The sequence below is a fragment of the Crocodylus siamensis genome, chromosome 7 (genome assembly GCF_052110815.1).
Source record: "Crocodylus siamensis isolate JL-2025a chromosome 7, ASM5211081v1, whole genome shotgun sequence".
In the NCBI taxonomy this organism is placed as follows: Eukaryota; Metazoa; Chordata; order Crocodylia; family Crocodylidae; genus Crocodylus; species Crocodylus siamensis.
In genome coordinates, this window is record NC_143401.1 from 56,011,912 (window position 1) to 56,032,623 (window position 20,712).

General features: G+C 46.0%; 1 protein-coding gene across 4 annotated transcripts in view; it reads right to left on the reverse strand.

The window, feature by feature from the left end:
* Nucleotides 1-3,631: 3,631 nt before the first annotated feature.
* The window catches only part of LOC149859828 (uncharacterized), an 80,547-nt gene continuing 63,466 nt past the window's right edge, over nucleotides 3,632-20,712 (reverse strand). For 3 of the 4 annotated variants that reach the window (XM_090057292.1, XM_090057294.1, XM_090057291.1), the window contains one exon: nucleotides 3,632-7,958. In XM_090057292.1, coding sequence (XP_089913418.1) covers nucleotides 5,599-6,615 — 1,017 coding nt within the window. In that variant the 5' untranslated portion in view covers nucleotides 6,616-7,958 and the 3' untranslated portion in view covers nucleotides 3,632-5,598. The remainder of the gene's footprint in view (nucleotides 7,959-20,712) is intronic. The other variant, XM_090057293.1, reaches the window with a different exon arrangement.

Consider the following 20,712-nt stretch of genomic DNA (forward strand, 5'->3'; position numbering starts at 1 on the left):
CGGCAGAACATCAGGGATGGACAGAAGAACACCACCGAACATCTGGGCCCGAGTGGCATGTGACCAGATGTTCGAGGTCAGATGGACACAGTCAGGTTAATATGATCAGAAGATATAGGGCGGGGCAGGTGAGGCATGGCTAGAGATCTATTCCAAATGGTTGAACTATAGCATGTGCGCCCTTGAAAGAGATGAAGGAAGCAAAACTTATCACCTGAAGGGCGCACTTGAGGGGGTCTTCCAAAGGGGCCTAATGCATAACTTGCCCTTTAAATGTGATACTAAGCAACATATAAAAGGACCAAGTAGTAAAATGAGAGCCATAAGCCAGATTGACTCCAACAGACTCATGTGACGAGACAATGGAGCAAAGCCCAGAACTGCAACTTAATAATTTTCTCTCAAGTGGCCATCAGTTGTTATTATTTGGCTAGCTTCTTGCAGAATCCTTGTAGATGTGGGTCTTTAGGAAGGACAAAAAGGCAGGGATAGGGGAGTGGCTCAGCAGCTCAGAGAGTACCTGAGGGATGACGTCTACCAGAGTATGAAGATGGTTGTGGAAGAAGCACGTAAATAGGAAGATTACATTATCATCCGGTGCTTATGTAAAGAGAGAAAAACACTCTATTTACAGGATGATCAGATTTTCAAGATGACATGCAGTGCCTATTCTACCATTCTACTCTGTGTTTTCTTCCCTCCATCTCTACAACTTCCTCCTTTCATGTTCTGTTTGCTACACGTGCATCACCTCTTTATATGCTTGCTTTATCTTGCCACTTTAGATCTTCTCCCTCATTCTCTATTACACATATTATTTCATCCCACTCTCATTCCCATATCTTCTAATCTTCTAATCCCATATCTATCTTGGATGCTGATGTCCTAGCAGCCAAGGGCAGGTGTGGCAGGGCGGAGGAGGGGGGAGAGGGTAGGTGTAGTGCAGCCATGTACTTCTTTGGCTCTGCTGCATAGAGCAATGAGTTCAGACCTCACTACCTGGGAAGCGCAGGCTCCCTGATTATGTGCAGGGAGTTCTTGGAGTTCACCAGCAGATCACAACAAGCTCTGGCTGGAGCAAGAACTGGAGTCTTCTCCTTTCCCCCTTCAACTGAATTCAGGAGCAGGACAAGAAGTGGGAGGAACAGTTGCAGCACTCACCCCCTAGACTCAGGCTCAGAAACAGCACCTATATTCAAAGATTGTGCCAGATTTCAGAGAGCTACCTGCTCAGGAAGAGATCCAGCAGAGGCTTATGCTGACCACATGGTGAGCTCAGGACTTACTGCACATGCTTGGCACAGCCAAAGGAAGGTGTGACTATACCCCTCACCCCAGTCTTGGATCTGCTTCTGCTAATACCTGATACAGTTCAGTGCTACATGTGGTGCAAAAGATTTGGGCATCAACCCCCCAGTCTGCATGATAAAAATGTAGCTGAACTGCCTTTAGACTCAACCAACAGAAGAGTCTAGACTGTCTATTGCCATGCAACTCTTATGCAGGGATGAGCAATTATTTTGGCCAGAGGGACATGTAAGGAATTTTGGTGACTTGTTCCCAGAAGTGGATTCTGGCCACCATGCCACCCCTACCCCACAACATACCCAAAGGCAATGGGACCAGCTGCATGTGCCATGGCCCACATGCATTGACCAGGAAGAGCCAAGGGACCTGCCACAAGCTGGACAGAATCCCGTGGCAGGCCAGATCCAGCCTGTGAGCCATATTTTCCGCACCCCTGCTCTATCTCAGTGATGATCTCCCTAGGAGGTCTGTCAATAATTATATGAAGAGCCGAGGATGGTGCTTATGGTCCCTATCAGTTCACCGATCCTGCTGGGATTTTCTTTAGTAGGTCGCCAGTCATCTGTGGTTTAATAAAATACAATTTTCTACAAAACCAATACAGGCATTCCTGATTTCCATGAATACATGAATATCCATTTCAGTTCTAATAACTGAGCTTAGGGTCCTTGTTCATATCAATATCCTACAGAATAACGTAATAATGGACAAGACGCTGTTATTTTTTATTACAAAGGCAGAATGCGAGTCAGATAGGTTTAGGGGTGCATTTTGCAGGCCAAGAAAAATACTTCAAGTATATGCAGGCACATGTATTCCTACATATATGAAAACACACCCTGAGTGCACATCCAACAGACACCCTACTCTCTCCCATCTATGATAAACATTCTTTTCAAAATGCAACCGGCAACGCACCACTTTTACTAACACATAACTCACTGGCGTCTCACGGATTGCTTTAAGCAACTGGCACAGATCCAAGGAGGTTAACTTGTCAGAAGCATTTAGAATGAAAATTAACGGGATGTTTTTCCTTTAAGCACTACATGCACAAGATGAAGGGTTGGGGTACTAGAGGAAGAAAAGTGAAAGGGTCCTAAAATTCAGTCATCTAAATGGTGAGAGAGTTCAGCTTAGTTTTCCACTAATTCAGAGTGAAAATGTTCTAGGTCAGAGGAATGTGCATCAGTGGAGAGCTGTGAGGTATATTCCCCAAGAAGAGCTAGTTTTTTGTGCAGCTACAACTATGCTTATGTAGCCTCTGAGGCCTTCAGTAATGGGAGATAGAATCCCAGTGACTCAAGTGAAGGCCTTAATCTGGGAGCTTGTAGTTAAGGAGTATGTGTAGGTGATGATGATAGATTCCACCCAATACCTAAAAGAGGTAGCACAATGGCTTAGAAGGGGCCTCCCAGCCTATCAAGTCCTGACCCTTACTGGCTTAGAAGGGGCCTCCCAGCCTATCAAGTCCTGACCCTTACGTATGTAGGCAGCCATTTATCCAACAAGTTGTAATGTTGCCCTGTGGAGTCAAGCCAATGCTCAGGATCTCAATACCATGCTGTTAGACAGGAGGGTGTGGTGTATGATTGCACATACACACACAAACAAAATCAATTAGGTACACACACACACTCTAGGTGCATACACCTCCACCAGGCATGCACACACACACTACCAACTCAGACACATACGCATCCAAAATTACCAGTCTAGGCACATGCACACCTATCAGCAATTCATGCACCTACACACTATACACACCAAAAGTTAGACAAAATCAATTGTCAATACCTGCACACCCAATACACATGCACGGATCACCAATTCATATATCACAGACACAATGACATATATATATATTCACCAGTTCACACACATACCACCCACCTACACATACACACAGATGAGTTCCTAACTTGGATGGTATGGGGTGTATGTGTATGGGATACCTAGGGTGCTTGGTGACTATGGGAGAGGGAATCAAGGGTCAAAGATCTCCAGAAGGAGGGTAAGGAGGGAGATGGATGGGGGTTAAAATGAAAGTGCCAGGAGTGAAAGTTGCTGGAGCCAGGATTAGAACCAGCAGACTGGAGGGGAGCTGGGGTTACTTAAGGTCAACTGGCCCCAGGGTTACTCAAGGTCACTGATGGAAGGGGAAAAACCTGGTGACAAGGAGGAGACAGCCAGGAAAGAGAGAGAGGCAGAAAGCTGGGAGATTAGGGATGAAAACAGGCAGAAAGCTGGGAGATCAGGGGGCAGATAAGTGGGGGCAAGAAGGAAACAGTCAGGAAAGACCAAAACCCAACTTGGGGTTTCAAAATAACAAGTTTATTAAACAGACAACACACTACACAGTCCCATGAAGTTATTGTTTCCTACACATACACATGCGCACACGCACACACACACACAATGGTAGCTGGAGAAAGAGACTCAGTAGAAGGGTTGGAGTCCAGGTAGGGAAGAGAAGTCCAAGTCCTTGGCTGAAGAGAGGGTGGAGGTGATAGCTACCTATCCAGGCTAGAAGGGGGTCTTCGGTGCCCAGTAGGGGTCTTTGTCCAGCAGGTGTTGTCCAGAGGAGGTCACTGGCAGGGCCTCTGGGTGGATAGGTGGTGTGGCATGGTGCTGGTCCAGATGGAGAGGGCGTCTTCCTGGGTCTGTCTTCACTGCCCCCTTTTAAAGGGGCAGACCTTCTATGATCCTAGTGGCAGGGGGCATGCCCAGGCAAGGGCCAGCCCCTGGTGCACTGAGCATGTGGATTCCAGGTGAGGACATACAGTTTCAGGTGTCTGTAATGGTGAGTTGGCTGGTTTCTGCAGCAGTCTTTTTCTTCCAAATCTCAGTTTCATAGTTTCATAGTTTCTATGGTCGGAAGGGACCTAAGTAGATCATCTAGTCCGACCCCCTGCCATGGCAGGAAAGAGTACTGGGGTCAAATGACCCCAGCAAGGTGTTCATCTAACCTCCTCTTAAAAACCCCCAGGGTAGGAGCCTGCACCACTTCTCTTGGAAGTTGGTTCCAGATCCTAGCCGCCCTGACTGTGAAGTAGCACCTCCTGATATCTAGTATAAATCTACCCTCTGCCAGCTTGTGACCGTTATTCCTGGTCATTCCTGGCAGTGCTCGGGGGAACAGGGACTCCCCCAATGCCTGCTGGTCCCCTCTGACTAGTTCATAACAGGCCACAAGATCCCCCCTCAGCCTTCTCTTTTGGAGGCTGAACAGGTTCAGGTACTGTAGCCTCTCCTCATAGGGCTGCCATGCTGTCCCCTGATCATGCGAGTGGCCCTCCTCTGGACCCTCTCCATGCTGTCCACATCCCTCTTGAAGTGCGGCACCCAGAACTGGACGCAGTACTCCAACTGCGGCCTCACCAGTGCTGCATAGAGGGGGAGGATCACCCCTTTGGACCTGCTCGAGATGCATCTGTGGATGCATGACAAGGTGCGGTTGGCCTTCCTGACTGCCTCCCCACACTGCTGGCCCATGTTCATCTTGGAGTCAATGATTACTCCAAGATCCTTTTCGGCCTCTGTGCTGACAAGAAGGGAGTTCCCCAGCCTGTAGGTATGGTGCCAGTTGTTCCTCCCCAGGTGTATCACTTAGCACTTGTCTGTGTTGAATCCCATACTCTTCTCGTCCGCCCACCCTTGTAACCTGTCTAGGTCTGATTGTAGCCTGTTGCTTCCTTCTAGTGTGCCCACATCCCCCCACATCTTAGTGTCATCAGCAAATTTGAGCAGGGTGCTTTTTACCCCCTCGTCCAAGTCACTGATGAAGATGTTGAACAGTGCGGGCCCAAGGACCGAGCCCTGCGGAACCCCACTGCCCACGTCCTTCCAGGCTGAGAAGGACCCATCCACTACCACCCTCTGGGTGCGGCCCTCCAGCCAGTTGGCGACCCATTTGACTGTATGGGTGTCGACACCACAGTTCTGCAGTTTCTTAACGAGAACGGGGTGAGAGACAGTGTCGAAAGCCTTCCGGAAGTCCAGGAAGACTGTGTCCACTGCTACCCCTGCGTCTAATGATTTGGTGATCTGATCGTAAAAGGCCACCAGGTTGGTCTGACAGGACCTGCCACTGATGAACTCGTGTTGGTTGCCCCTAAACATGCAGTCCCCTGCTGGCCCCTCGTGGATGCGTGCCAGAATAATTTTCTCAAACAACTTGCCTAGGATCGAGGTAACTGGCCTATAGTTTCCCGGGTCCTCCTTCTTCCCCTTTTTGAAGATGAGAATCACACTGGCCCTCTTCCAGTCCTCCGGCACCACACCAGAGCACTATGAGTGCTCATAAAGCTGCGCCAGGGGTCCTGCAATAACCTCGGCCAATTCCTTTAGAACTCTAGGGTGGAGATCATCCGGATCCGCTGACTTGAATACGTCCAGTCCCTCCAAAAGTTCCCTAACTGGTTCCTCACTAACCTTTGGCCCAGGTGTGCCTCCCCTGGGGCCCGAGGGGGGCCCAGCAGGGAGGTGACTGTTCTGGTCCCTACTTAGGAAGACGGAGGCAAAGAAATCATTAAACATGTTAGCTTTATCGTCTGGTGTGACGACCAAATTTCCCAATTTATTTAATTTATTTAATTTAATGTGCAGGGGCCCCACATTACCTGGAACCTTCTTTTTACCCCCTATGTATTTAAAGAAGGACTTCTTATTGTCTTTAATGTGGGAAGCTAGTCCTAATTCCATCTCTGCCTTGGCCTTCCTGACTGCCCCCCTACATCCCCGAGCGGCTGCAGTATATTCATCCCTGGTGATGTCCCCTTCTTTCCATTGGGTATACGCCTCCCTTTTACCAAGAAGACATTCCCGGATGCTTTTGGTGAGCCATGGAGGCTTGTGTGCCCTCCTGCTCCCTTTGATCCTCATTGGGATTACCTTCTTTTGGGCTTGGAGGATCGTCTCTATAAGGAGCGACCACTCTCCTTGGACACCTGGCTCCCCTCCCCTCTGGGACCTCAGCGCTTCCCCAACTATCCTCCTTAGCTCATTGAAGTTTGCCCTCCTGAAATCTAGAGCTGCTGCCTTACTGCAGGCCTTTGCCACCTTGCGCTGGATGGTGAATTCCAGCAGGTGATGATCACTGTCGTCCAGGTGGTCGAGCACCCGCAGCCCCCTCACCAGGTCATCACCCGTGGCCAGCACTAGGTCCAACAAGGTGTCTCCCCTGGTGGGGCTGTGCACCTCCTGGGTTAGATGGAGGTCCTGCACTCTTTCTAAGAGCCTATGGGAGCGATCAGACCTGGCTGACTGCTCTTCCCAGGAGATGTCCGGGAAGTTCAGGTCCCCCATGACTACCACATCCTTAGACTTCACTACCTCTGTGAGCTGACCTAAGAATTCCTGGTCAAGCTCTTCCCCCTGGTTGGGAGGTCTGTAGTAGACCCCCACCTTTAAGTCTCTTTCCCCTCAGCTGCCTTGTACTCTAACCCAAAGCACTTCAGAGTGCCTTTCCTCTGACTCCTTGCTAATTGATGAGGGTGTGTATTCCTCCTTAATATAGAGTGCCACGCCCCCACCTCTCCTTCCTGTCCTGTCCCTCCTGTACAGCCTATAGCCCCTGACATTCACCACCCAGTCGTGCGTTGAGTCCCACCACGTTTCAGTTATCCCCACTATGTCCAGGCTGGTGTCAGTTAGCAGGAGGGTGAGTTCCTTCTGCTTGTTTCCCATACTACGAGCATTTGTGTAGAGGCATTTGAGGCCTCCTGTGGATGTGTGTACTGACCCCCTAGTCCCAGCATTGCCCTGGCCCCTGCCGCTTACCTGTTTATTCGTTTTGCTCGTTGGTCTAGGCTGGGCTGTATTTGTGGGTGTTGCTTGGTCTGGCAGTCCGATGTTTCCTCTGCCCTCAACTTCCCCTTCCCCCGATGAGCCTAGTTTAAAGCCCCCCGGAGGAGGTCCGCCAACCTAGAAGAGAACACACGCTTACCTTTAAGGGAAAGGTGGAGCCCATCCCATCCCAGCATGTCTCTCGTTGTGATGTGCCGGTCATGGCTGAGGAAGCCAAAGCCCGCCTCAAAGCACCATTCCTGCAGCTGCCAGTTGGTCTCTGCGATGCACATTTCATGCTATCTGCTGCGTCCACTCACTGGCAGGATAGAAGAGAAAACCACCTGTGCGCCCATCTCCTTCAGCACGCACCCCAGAGCGTGGTAGTCCTCCATCAGGCGATCAGGGCATCTCCTGGCCGCATCATTAGTGCCCACATGGACTAGGACCATGGGGTAATAATCGGTGGGTTGGATTATGGTCTGGAGCATCCCTTTCACATCCTGAATCCTCGCTCCAGGTAGGCAGTAGACCTCGCGTGCTGAGGGGTCCTGGCAACAGATAGGGCCCTCCATACCTCTCAGAATGGAGTCACCAATGATGATCATGTGATGCTTTCTCCTCCTGGCCTGCTCGTCTCCTTCAGCCTGCACTGGATGTGGGGAGCGTGGAGTTGCCTCCTCCCCGGTTTCGTCCTCTCCTTCCTCCTCCTCCAGGGCTGCCAAGGCCTCGTATCTGTTCTCCAGCTGGACTGGAGGAACTGGTGCTGCCGTGTTACGAGCAGCCCTGGCATGGGAGGTGACCGTCTGCCACTTAGCAGTGGAGGGCGCTTCTTGAGGTGCATCCTCCTTGGTCATTCAACCCTGCAGGGAAAGAAAATATCTGTCAGTTTCTTCTTCTGTCTCTCAGATTCCCCTCAGCCTGCTAACCTCCTCCTGGAGCTCCCTCACCTGCGCGTCCAGGGCCCTAAGGCAGATGCCTGCAGGACAGGTGTGGGGGTCACCAGTCCCTGCCCCCCCAGGCCTTGCTGGGCAGCTCCCGCAGGCCAGGGTGTTGGGGGACACCAGCCCCCCCATGGGCTCCATCTGGGTGGAGGCCTCAGACAAGCCCCGGGAAGGCTGCACCCCCCCAGGCAGGGGCCCTGGTAGCACTCCGTGTCGACACCATCGTAGGAGTTGCTGCCTGTTTCTAGCTGAGTGCAGTGAGGGTCTTGAGCCAGGGAGGGTCAATGCAGGGTGATGGTTGGGTCCTCGAGTTGATGGTTCAGTCATTCAGAGGGAGCTATTTTTAGACCTCCTGCTATTGTCTCTCAAGCACCTGCATTCATCCCCATTCATTCAGGAACCAATTTACATAGGAGGGGTAGGTTGAGTCATAGGTTACAACATCAGGGGGCACAAGATGGAAGCTTGACATGACTTGACATTACTTTACAGACATAGGCCTAAATCATATAAATTCAATATAAAACAGTAAAAATCAATACAAACATAATAGAACACTATTTACAATATAAAAGGGGCTTATTACTATGTGGGAGTATAAGAACTTAGCTTACCTAGTGCTACTTGTAATCACTTATAAGGGATAGAGAGGGCAGAGAGAAAGTCAGAAATGGTTAGAAGAAGGGGAGGGGAATGTATTTTTAAATAATAAAAAAAAGGAAAACTGGGGGTTTTGCTACAGTAAAAATTGCCCACTCCAGCTTCCCACAAAAAATACAACTGAAATACAGCCTAGAATGTGCTAAACAGATAAAGCAGAGGAGGCAAGGATGCCACCAATGCCCTGCAACTTCAATGTCAGAGAAAATATATAAGGTAAACATATTCTCAGGGACTTGGGGTGGTGTGGGTGCTGAGGTATACAGCAGGCAACCCAAAGGTCACAAGTTTGAGGCCATAGCAGAAGTGCTCACAGCACTGCCCTGTCAGATTCCAACAAATCTGTGAATTCTGCTAACTACTAGGGGTATGTGAAGTGGGCCCTATTTGATTTGGATTCAGATTAAGCCTGAATCGGGGATGTTGATTCAGATCACTGTCCCTGATTCAATTTGGCCAATCCAAAACTGAACGTTCAATGCTGATTCAGAGAATCAGTGATTCGGACAGAGACACAGCTTTAAATGTCTTTTCTACATACCTTGAAGTACCAGCATGGCTTGTGAGCACTGAGATGGTGGGGCGGATGGAGCATTCCACAGCAGCACAGAAGAAGTACTTCCAGTCCACTTCCAGGTCCACTGGGAAGTGTGCAGGGCCACCCCCCACATCCCCCTGGATTGGCAATTGGCTGCAAAGGGACCCTGGGTGCCCCCCCGGATCCAGGAGGCACCAGTCACCAAGCCGGGAGGCATGGGGGGGCCCCTCTGCGTGCTCCCTGGTGGTCTCAGAAGTGGACTGGAAGTGCTTCTGGTCTACTTCTGGGTCTGCTGCCAAGTGCGCTGGGGACCTCCCCGCACTCCTGTGAGACACTCCATGAACCCCAGCATCGCAGCACTCATGAGCCACCTAATGACATTAAGATGTAGGGGGATGTGGGCACGCTAGAAGGGAGGAATAGACTGCAATCAGACCTAAACAGGTTACAGGGGTGGGCAGATGAGAATAGGATGGGATTCAACACTGACAAGTGCAAAATGATGCACCTGGGGAACTCCCTTCTTGTCAATGCAGAGGCAGAAAAGGATCTTGGAGTCATCATTGACTCCAAGATGAACATAGGCCAGCAGTGTGGGGATGCAGTCAGGAAGGCCAACCATACCTTGTCATACATCCACAGATGCATCTCGAGCAGGTCCAAGGAGGTGATACTCCCCCTCTATGTGGCACTGGTCAGGCTGCAGCTGGAGTACTATGTCAGGATCTGGACGCCATACTTCAAGAGGGATGTGGACAGCATGGAGAGGGTCCAGAGGAGGGCCACTCGCATGATCAGGAGTCAGCAGGGCAGGCCCTACCAGGAGAGTCTCAGGGACCTGAACCTGTTCAGCCTCCACAAGAGAAGGCTGAGGGGGGATCTAGTGGCCAGTTACAAACTAGTCAGAGGGGACCAGCAGGCATTGTTCCCTGAGCACTACCAGGAGTGACTAGAAATAACAGTCACAAGCTGGCAGAGGGTAAATTCAGATTAGACATCAGGAGGCGCTACTTCACTGTCAGGGCGGCTAGGATCTGGAACCAACTTCCAAGCGAAGTGGCGCTGGCTCCTACCCTGGGGGTCTTTAAGACAAGGCTAGGCAAACACGCTGCTAGGGTGGTTTGAGCCCAGTACTCTTTCCTGCCATGGCAGGGGGTCGGACTTGATGATCTGCTCAGGTCCCTTCCGACTCTACCAACTATGAAACTATGATACCTAGAGGTATGCAGAAGAACATTTAAAACTGTGTCTTTGTCTGAATCGCAAATCTTTCTGAATCTCTCCAAATTGATTCTGATGGTTCTGATTAGATTCAGAGAGATTAAAGGTCCTCTGATTTGAATCAGAGTTTTGGCCATCGAATCAGGCCAAATCTCCACTGAATTGAATGAAGCTTTGTGACAGCCCTAACTATCTTGTTACAAGGACACAAGGATAGGAAATGTATTCTCAGATAAGCTTAGGAAGACATCAAGTCCCCACCATGGGCGACTGGTGCCTCTGGGGGGGCACCAGCAGAAGCTGGCAGTGGCGGTGGGAACAGGGCTGGTGAGCAGCTGCAGAAATCGGTGGTGGTGGCAGGGATGGGGCTGGTGAGCACCCACAGAAGCTGCTGGCAGCAGGGATGGGGCTGGTGAGCACCCAGAGAAGCCTCTGGCAGAGTCAGCAGTTGAGACAGGGCTGTCGGGGGGCATGCCCTCTTTACCAGTTGTCTATGGTCCCCACAGTCCTTCTGAACCTGATCTAAGGAAAAACTTCCTTCCTTCCCCAAATCTAGCAATGGTTTGACCCTGAGCAAAGTACTAAGATTGTCCTATGATAAACCATGGTTTTATAATACTTCTGGTTTAAATATGCTTATGTTATAACAATGCTGTATGTCTCCATTTTTCTGACTAGCTTTTGCACGGGGAAAAGGGGGAGTTAATTATGTTTGGACCCAGAGCTGGTGTGATCTGTTTAAGTGCTCTATAATTGGATAATGGGCCATTAGGCAACTAAGCCTTTGCTGCTTATATTGACATATCAGGTAGACTCTTGAAAAGATCCCCCTCTGTTTCTAGTGCCAGGGAGTCCCTTGAGAGAAGGTCCTGAAATGGGGGATGTCCAGAGACAAGGGAAGAAAAAAGCCGCGCAATAAGAGCAGCCTAAACAGAACAGCTAAGGCTGTTTTTGCTGACAGAATCTCCTTCGGTTTCAGGGCAGGAGGACTTTGCTGTATTGCTGTGGGCCAATAAAGGCTACTTTGTTCTAAGAAGAGCCGATTGCTTTGCTGCATGTGACTTCAGCTGCATTCAGTCTCACTGAAGAGGTCAAGTCTCTCTCCAAGAGCTGAACCAAAAGCAAGCTTCCTGAGGGCAGGCCACAGATAGCCAGGGGAGTCAGGGACCAAAAGGCTGGATCTCAGACTTCAAGGAGCCAGAGGTTCATGCACTCTGGAAGCTGTGTCTCAGCTGGCTTCATCAAGTACTTGAAAGGACTATACAAAGCTGGGGGATCCCAAGCAAGTGCTCCCCTGCGGACTCCATTACAGGTGGTGGCAGTGGTACGATTCTAAAATGCACATCTCAGGTTTTTAAAAAGCTATTGCAGCCTTAAAAGCCCACCTAGCCAAAGTCATGGCAGAGGATTCTACACAGAGCTACCTCCCTAAGGAGAGGCTTACAGAGTTGTCTCAGGAGAATGGTTTAAGCTTTGGCAAGGGAAAGAAGGCAAAGGAAGCAGACTTATTTCATGTCCCCTGCACAGCCAACAAAAAACCAGTAGAAGTTCTGAAGCATAGGACTGCCAGAGACCCTAACAATCCTAAGCTAACTTTCAACCTAACTTGGGGATGGTAAACATTTTACCATACCTGTGGCAGCACCTGTTATTACCCTAAGAACATCTTAATCTTATCATACTATTCCTTCCTTAAAAACTTGTCAAGCTCTATCTTAAAAATGATTTAAGTTCTTTGTCCCTTCCACTTGACTGGGAAAAACATGCCAAAACTTAACTCCCATAATCATTACAAACCTTCTAATTTCTAATTTCCAGTCTAAATGTATTTCTAGCCATTTTGTGGGCATTTGTGCTTATGCTGATATTGTTCTTTAAGTTAAGTAGCTCCTCTCCCTATCTGACATTAACCCCACAAATATACTTTATAAAAAGTAATTGTATTCTCTCTCAATCTTTCTTTTGAGAAAACGAACTAAACAAGCCAAACTCCACCTCTCATAAGATGTGCTCCTCATTCTCTTGACCGTCCCAACAGTCTCACTTTACATGTGTTCAAAAACACAGTAACTAGAATCATCCACAATATTCTAATTGGGGTCCTATCAATGCCATATACAGTGGTGCTAGTACTTCCTTGTCTCTGCTGAAGTATATCCTGCCTAATACACCCTAGAATTGCATTAGCCTTTTTCACAACTGGACCACTCTGCCAGCTCTTGAAAGAGGTCACTTACCTCTTCCACTGCCTCCAGTCTATGAGCCCTCATCTTATAAAAAAAAGTTTTTGTTGTTAAGCTCCATATGAATTACTTCGTACTTTATACCATTTATAAAGAAAATCTATACTCAACAAGATTATCTAATTCTTCCTGTATAATAATACAGTCCTTCATATTGCATCATCAGCCAGCTTTGCACAATTTGCAAATTTTGTAAATGCATAACTGGTTCTTGCACTAAAGTTGCTAATTAAAATATTAAATAGGAAGGGTCCCAAAACAGATTCCTTACATACACCTCTAGAGACCTATCTTCAATCAAATTACACAGATAACAGCTGCAGGAGTGGCATGGACCAGGTTGGAAGCATCCTGTGCTTGGAGGTCGCTCTATAAAAGCTTATTATTGTGTTATATTGATTCAAGCTTAAAGAATGTTTTTCAGGTGTTTTTTTAAAATTGCAATCTAAATTTCATATTTTCTCATTTGATCCTGGAATACAAGAGACCATCTATTCCAATGGGAGTTAAACAAGTGCTCTGATAGCTGTGTCAGCTGAGGGCTAAGTTTATCAAAGAGGCAGCTTCTTCATATAGAAAAAGAGGTCCCCTGGGGTTTGAATTTCACCAGTTTTGTCAGTCTCTGCTCATACTGTGCATATGCCCTGACTGGTAAACCTTTACACCCTTGTCTGAATGCTGGGTGCTTCATGAAACAAAAAAGCAAAAGGCATTAGCAAGAAACAGGAAATACTTCATTGCTCAGTCCTTCGAGACCCTTATCTGCCTGTCTATTAGCAAGTCCCAATGTCTCATGGCTAATGGCCTGTTTTCTGAGCAATCCTGGAGCTTCCACACCTCCTCAGGGAGGTTTGCATAGCCAGGAATTCTTTCAGAGGGAAACAGGTCCCCCATGAGTAAGGCAAATCCAGAACATATGTTGCCAGCCAACCACTCAGGATATCTCTAAGGATTTATACCAGCAATAACTTGTCAAAAGATGTCTTGAGAAGACCTAGAGATGTTACCAGAAATGAACGTTAAACAATGCAAATTAATCTTGCTAAATTAAAAAAAAATCAATATTGTCAGGTTCTCCTCCATCACATCTTTTTCAGCCCAATATGGTCCTACTTACTCTGCCTTAGGACCCTCCAGTGGTCAATCCTCAACTGAGGATTTGGTTTGGTGCCTCGGCTGGCTAGCTTCTCCAGTCCCACCCCTTCCAGTGTAGCAGAGTTCCCACCAAGAAGGTCATCCAGCCAGTTTGATGCAGAATTCTACCTTTTCACTGCAGGGCCTGTCTTCAGACAAATAACCACTAGCTCAGGCTCTCTGAAACACAGGAAGGCTCACTGGCTATAACCACACTTCCCTCTCATTAAGAGGGTTGTCCTTTCCCTCATGACTGACTTAAATGCTCTCTCCTTTTCCCATGTCTAACAGAGAGAGGCAGTTAGCCCTGTTAACCTGACATTAGACAGAAGGTAGGGCTAAATATAGGTGCAGGTGTAGCATGGTGTGACTGATTCATCTCCACAGACCCTTGCTAAAACTATCTTGGCCAACCTGAGGTTTGTAGATCCCACCACAAGGCAGTATGTGCATAAAAATAACAGGAGCCTAAGCAGTAGTTTAATATAAAAATGTTCTTGTTCAGTTTAGATTTAAGACTGAGAGTCAGGTTAGTTCTTATTCTTCCATAAAAGAATTCACCCAGATTTATCTTGTGCCCAATTATGTATCGATGCTTCAAGGGAATATAAAATCTATATGTTCAAGGTGCTCTCCTAAATTTGCTTTGTTTTTATCATGCTTTCAATCAGATATCTTTTCTATTTTGCTTTACAGAAAAAAACGATCAAAATAATCTAAAACTGCAAAAATAAGGGAAAAGTAACAAAGTTTTATAAAAGTCCAACCATAATATGATTTGTAGTCCATGCCTTGGAAATACAAAGCAGTAAGTTATAAGGGAAATTTCACTATTTGAATACTGGGGTTTTATTATGGCCACTTAAGAACTTCAGTATTTTTCAGTAAGCATGATAAACACTTGATAATGACTTCCTAAAGAGCGCGCACGTGTGTATGTGTGTGTAATGAAAATGAAATGAAAGGTATGAAGTTGAAATAGATGCACACTAGCTCTCATCAGGAGCTACACTATGTTCAGAATCAACAAACAAACATTGTACTATGCTTTGCTTCTTCATTAAAAAAACCCAAAACTGTTCCAATATCTGGATGATGTAGAATTCATTTGGATAAAAATAATTAGAAGTTGACACTGAGCCAATAAAAGAAATGAAGAATTTGTATAAAGTCTGAGATTTTTAAAGAGCCTTAAAGGAATTAGGTGTCCAAAACTCATTTTGGGCACTTTATTATCTTGAAAATCCAAGACAAACTTCAATACTAAAGAGATTCATAGAAATATAATCTAGACAGTTTAAACATTGGCCTAAAAACATTTTAGCTGAACCAGTGGGGATACAGGAGAAGGATTCTGGCCATGAGAGGGACTCCATTTTTCTAAAATTATTTATTTCTCTATTATTTATTAAGGGGTTGGACTTTACCTGAACATACTTATTCAGCATTATAAAAATACATGTGCAGAATCATCAGCCTGATGTCAACACTGCAAGCCTCTGGTGCCAGCAACTCTGAACAAGTAAATCCTCTTCCTGTCCATGCCCTTACTTATCCCATGCCCACCCATAGCCTACATGATCAGAAAAAAACCCTTGAAAATATAAAGCCTGCCATTGTGTCTGAAACCAAAGGGTAGGGTCTGTAAATGTCATAGTGCATGACCATCACTGAGAAGTCCTACCCCATCTCCCAGAGAAACCTGCCTAGATAGTATAAACTCAAGCAGATTCCTACTGCTGGGATATAACACAAGGAACAGTCTTTCTAAAACATGCAAAACCTAAATCATAAAGAACTTCATAGTTCTTAACTAGTACCTCAGATTATGTTTGAAAATGAGCTAGAAACCAGCACAGCTTCTGGAACATGTTTATGTGGGGAACAAATTAAAGGCTTGACTACATAGGGAAGTCACTGCACAAATGACCTAGCGTATGGATTTATGGCCCACTGGTCACATCACACTTACCCTCAGTGGACACTTGCCAGTGTTAGGTAGTTTGTTTCACTTTGTACACTCAAGTGCAACACAAAGATTCCTGGGTAGCAGGAGGAACCTACCGATGGTACCAGAGAGCTTCACAAAAACTATTTTACTGTAACTCCCAATGCAGAGCTTTGTGTTGCCGGTACCTGAGGTAGCTTTAGAGTGAAGTGTAGACATCAGGGCGGTATGAAGCTTCGGACCCTGGTTCAATTTTGTGGCGATTCGGCCCAATTTGGTGGCCGAATCTCCAAATCCAGATCAAATCAGGAGACCCCTTAATCTCTCCAAATCGAATTGGAACCCTCCAAATCAATTTGGAGAGAGCCAGAAAGTTTCAGAGATTTGAACATAGACACAGCTTTAAATGTTTTTTCTACATACCTCAAGGTACCAGGTGGCTTGTGAATGCTGAGATGCTGGGGCAGATGGACCATCCCACTGGAGTGCAGCAGGCTTCCCAGCACACTTGGCAGCAGATTTGTAAGTGGACCAAAAGTACTTCTGGTTCACTTCCGGGTCCGCTAGGGGGCGCCCCCACCCCCAGCTCAGCAATTAGTGCCTCCTGCATCTGGGGGGGGCAGTCGCCAAGCTGGGGGGGGTGTCCCCCAGCACACTCCCTGGTGGACCCAGAAATGCACCAGAAATATTTCCAGTCCACTTCTGGGTTTGCTGCTGAGTACACGCCCCCCCCCCCCGGCTCCTGTGGGACACTCCATCCACCTCAGTATCGCAGGGTTTATAAGCCATGCCTGGTGCCTCGAGGTATGTAGAAAAAACATTTAAAGCTGTGTCTATGGCCAAACCACTGATTCTCCAAATTAGCATCAAAGATTCGGATTCAGCCAAATTGAATCGGGGACAGTGATCCGAGTCAACGAATGGAATCACTGTCCCCAGTTCAGGCCAAATCTGAATCTAATATGGCCCGTTCTGCACACCCCTAGTAGACATCCTTTTTAAAGAGTTGTAACCTTCTGATCTAGCACACCTGGAGCATTTTTGACTTCCACTGCTTTTTGGATATGAAGCAATCAAACTTCCACTAAAAGCTCCTTCATGTGAACCTGCTAACAAAAGCCAGGCAAACTCCCTGTCTTCAGATGCCAGATATCACTGATATTTCCTCTGCTTGTTTTCACACAACAGCTAAGATTACCTGTGCCTTTATCAGAACAGTCAAAGTCAAATCTCAGCTAGCTACATAGTGCATGACAAAGTTGACTGTTGCAAGATACTGGGAGAGGCAGCTATGACATCATGAGAACAGGTCCTAAGAAAAACAAAATTATCCCTATCCTAAGAATCTCTCTAGAAGGCAAAGAGGATAACGGTCCAATTTACTATAATTTAATAGAGACATGAGGAAAAAAAGATTAAAACCTGTCATGTGCCTCCTAGGTCCTGAGATCTCCATACAACATCAGTTGAAGCTCTGATCTAAATTATCTAAATTATCTGGGTTTGTTCCTGAAGACTGCTGAGTGCCTACTTCCTACATGGAAGAAAATACTGCTGCCCAGTGTTTCTGAGGATGAATCCCTGTTTGCTTAACTTCTTTTTCAGTAAGAAAATGCAATGAAAAGTTCTCCACACACAGAGCGTGTCACGGAGCATGTTATTTTATTATGAAGGGCAGAGGTGCTCAACCTCCAGCTCACAGACCAAATGCAGCACACAGGCAGAGCCATGTCATCTGGCCTACAGGGCCCCTGACTATTTTTTTTCTGCATTTGGAAAAAGTTATAGCGAGGTACGTCTTAAAATGATTTTAAAATATTTTCCAATCAAGTATAACCAAGCGGGGCATTAAGCAGTAGTTACTAAAATCAAATTTAGTTAAATCAGCTGGTCTAGATAAATTGCAACCACGAATTTTGAAAGAGGAGCTCTCTGGACCATCAATGTTGAGTTTTAGTAAATGCTGGAATACTGGGAAAGTTCCAGACAACTGGAAGAAAGCAAATATTTTACTGATATATAGCAAGAGAAAATGGACTGACCCCAGTAATTATGGGTCTCTCAGCTTAACTTTAATATAAAGTAAAAAAGGGAAGTGACTCCATTAACAAAAAAATTAAAAAGGTAATATAATTAATGACAACCAACTTTTGAGATGATTAGATTAGTTAAACTACCTTTTTTTTTTAAATAAAGTTACAAATCGGCTGATAAAGGTAGTGTTGATGTAAAAGACTCAGCCTTCAGTAAAGCATTTAATTTGCTACTGTTCAGTGTTTTAAGAAACTAGAACAGTACAAAATCAACATGGCATATATTAAACAGATTAAAAATTGGCTACCTGATAGGTCTCAAAACGTAAGTGTAAGTGGGGAGCGGTATGCTTTTAGCAAGTCTTCCAAGGAATAGTTCTAGACTTTTCGCTATTTAATATTTTTATAAATAAACATAAGTAAAGCAAAATCATTATTATTAACATCTTTGAATGATGCAAAGATTGAGGAAATGGTAAATAAAGTTGAGGACACGCCACAAATACAAAGGATCCTTGATTTCTTAGAAGGCCATAGACACAGCTTTAAAAAAATACAGTTTTCAGTAAAGCCAAACAGACTCCCTATGTTGATGGGTGGGGCTTATCTGGGGAAACCAGGATGAGTGGAGCCATGGGGAAACTCTCCCATGCCTTCCAGAAAGCAAAGTCACCCCAATCTGGAGAAGGCATGGGAGGCAGCTCCTCCCACCCCAACCATAGACAGGGGTTCCCTGGTCTGAGAAGCAGACAGGGGGTTTTGCTGCCCTACTCTGCCTGCTTGGCTCCTGGACAGTGGAAGTAATGCTTTGAGCTCTCTGCCTGCTTCTTAAACTAGAGTCGCCACATTCCTGGGGGGCCTGAAGTAGCCCATGCGTCCCCCAGAATGGAATCACCCTGGTCTTGGGAAGGCACAAGAAGCTGAGAAGAGAGAGCAGTTGTAGATTGAATTTTTATACTGCTTCCTCTCCCAGAATCATTCTAGTGGTGGAAATTTTCCATGGCTAGAAATGAACTTTAGTACATGGGCTGAAAGAGCCAGTCCAGTCCTTGTACATATAAGCAGGAGAACATCAATAATATTTTGAACTGATACAACACCAAATAGAAAACCACAACCAGCTCTGGTGTCCCCAGTTCAAGAAGTATGGTGATGAACTGGAGAGGGTTCCAAGAAAAGCCACAAAAAACAATGAAAGGATTGGAAAATATACTTTTTAATCCAAGTCCTCAGAGTTCAATATGTTTAGTTTAACAAAGAAGGTAAAAGGTGAATTTCAGTAAAATCAACAAGTACCAATACAGAGAAGAGAAATTTGATAGAGCATGCCTTAATCTAACAGACAAAGGTAAAACGAGTGCCAATGGCTGGAGGCTGAATCCAGACAAATATAGAGCACAGATTTTTAACAACAAAGGTTATTAACCATTGGAATTATTTACCGCAGGCTGGATTCTCCAGCACTGGAAAGATTTACAATCAATCAATCAATACTGGATGGTTGCCAAAGAGAGACATTTTGCTTCAACTGCAAACTACTGAAAAGTAGGAGTTTATGGCCTTTGTCTTGCAGGAGATCAGACTTAATGATTATGATGGTCATTTACAGTCTAAAAAATTGACAAATACATTGTTAAATATAACACTGGATCCCTGCTATGTTAAGGGCCCCTCCACAGCCCAAATAAGTTTCCTGTGCAACGCTTGAATACTCCCACAGTTCCTGGCCACCACCTATACAAAAGAACCATGGTTATTTTTCCAGGTGGCCTTCTACACTTTTGGAGGTAGGAATGGGTTTTGTCCTTAAAAGGTTTGTGTTGGACTTCAGTGGTACACAGGACCTTTTATGAGTCCTTTGCACTGGTGTCAGTTTGACTCCACAAGAAAAAAGCTACAGTGCTATGTAGCGAGGTCACAAACTCTGACGTCCCCATGAAGTTCAGTCCTGCCTGAAATGCTGATGTTGGTGTAGGAATAGACAAAGAAAAGGCCAGGTTACTTTCAAAATATGCTAGAAATGCAATGCAACAATAATTTGTCCAAGTGAAAACTAACAGGAATGGAAGTGGAAAATGTTATTTCTAGCATATGCCTGGTGATTTGCAAAGGCTCGCGACTAAAAATAAATAAAGCAGCTGACAATATCTCCTTACTATACCTCATTGTATTTGTAATTTTCTTTCTCCGTTTTTTTAGCAAACAATTTCTGTCAAAAAGAGAAATGCCTGTTAGTGAGGATTCAAGAGATTCTTATAATGGATTGTCTTATGACTGGAAAAAAGTGCAGCTAGCACCAGTGCCTAGCTCATTAATATCGATAGGGAGAATGCAAACTGCCTAATACTGTTGAAAAATTGTCCTTTAATTGTAACATTTCATATTTGCAGCCCATTCCATTCTTCTATACTCATAACCTGCAGCAGTAGTAGTATGTTCATATGGTCCCTAAGGTCAAACCATCTAACGTGTAATGCTGTTGTAGGCAATTACCATGTGCTCCAGGCAAAGGGGAGGAGACTATAAATAAAAGTCATTGTTAAACTGGCTATGGTCTAATGGGAGAGAGGCACGAACTGGCATTCAACAGGTTTTCCCCCAGACCCTTATATTCTTGGTCCCTAAAGTATCTCTTTTGTGCAAGAAGTACATCCACAGACCTCCTACTGCTTTGGCAAAGATAGATGGCCTGCCTTAGGGACCTGGGAAGGAGGTTAAGAGCAGGAGAGAGGATTTTGCCAGGTGATTGATTTAGCTAATTAGCTTGAGTGGTTAAATGGGACAGAAGGGTGATACACAATAGAAGTGGGAGAGGGTGGTTTGTATTGCTCAATTTGAAAACATGCAGTAAGTCACCAGGAGGGTTTTATTGTTGCTCCATGGCATTGCCACCTCT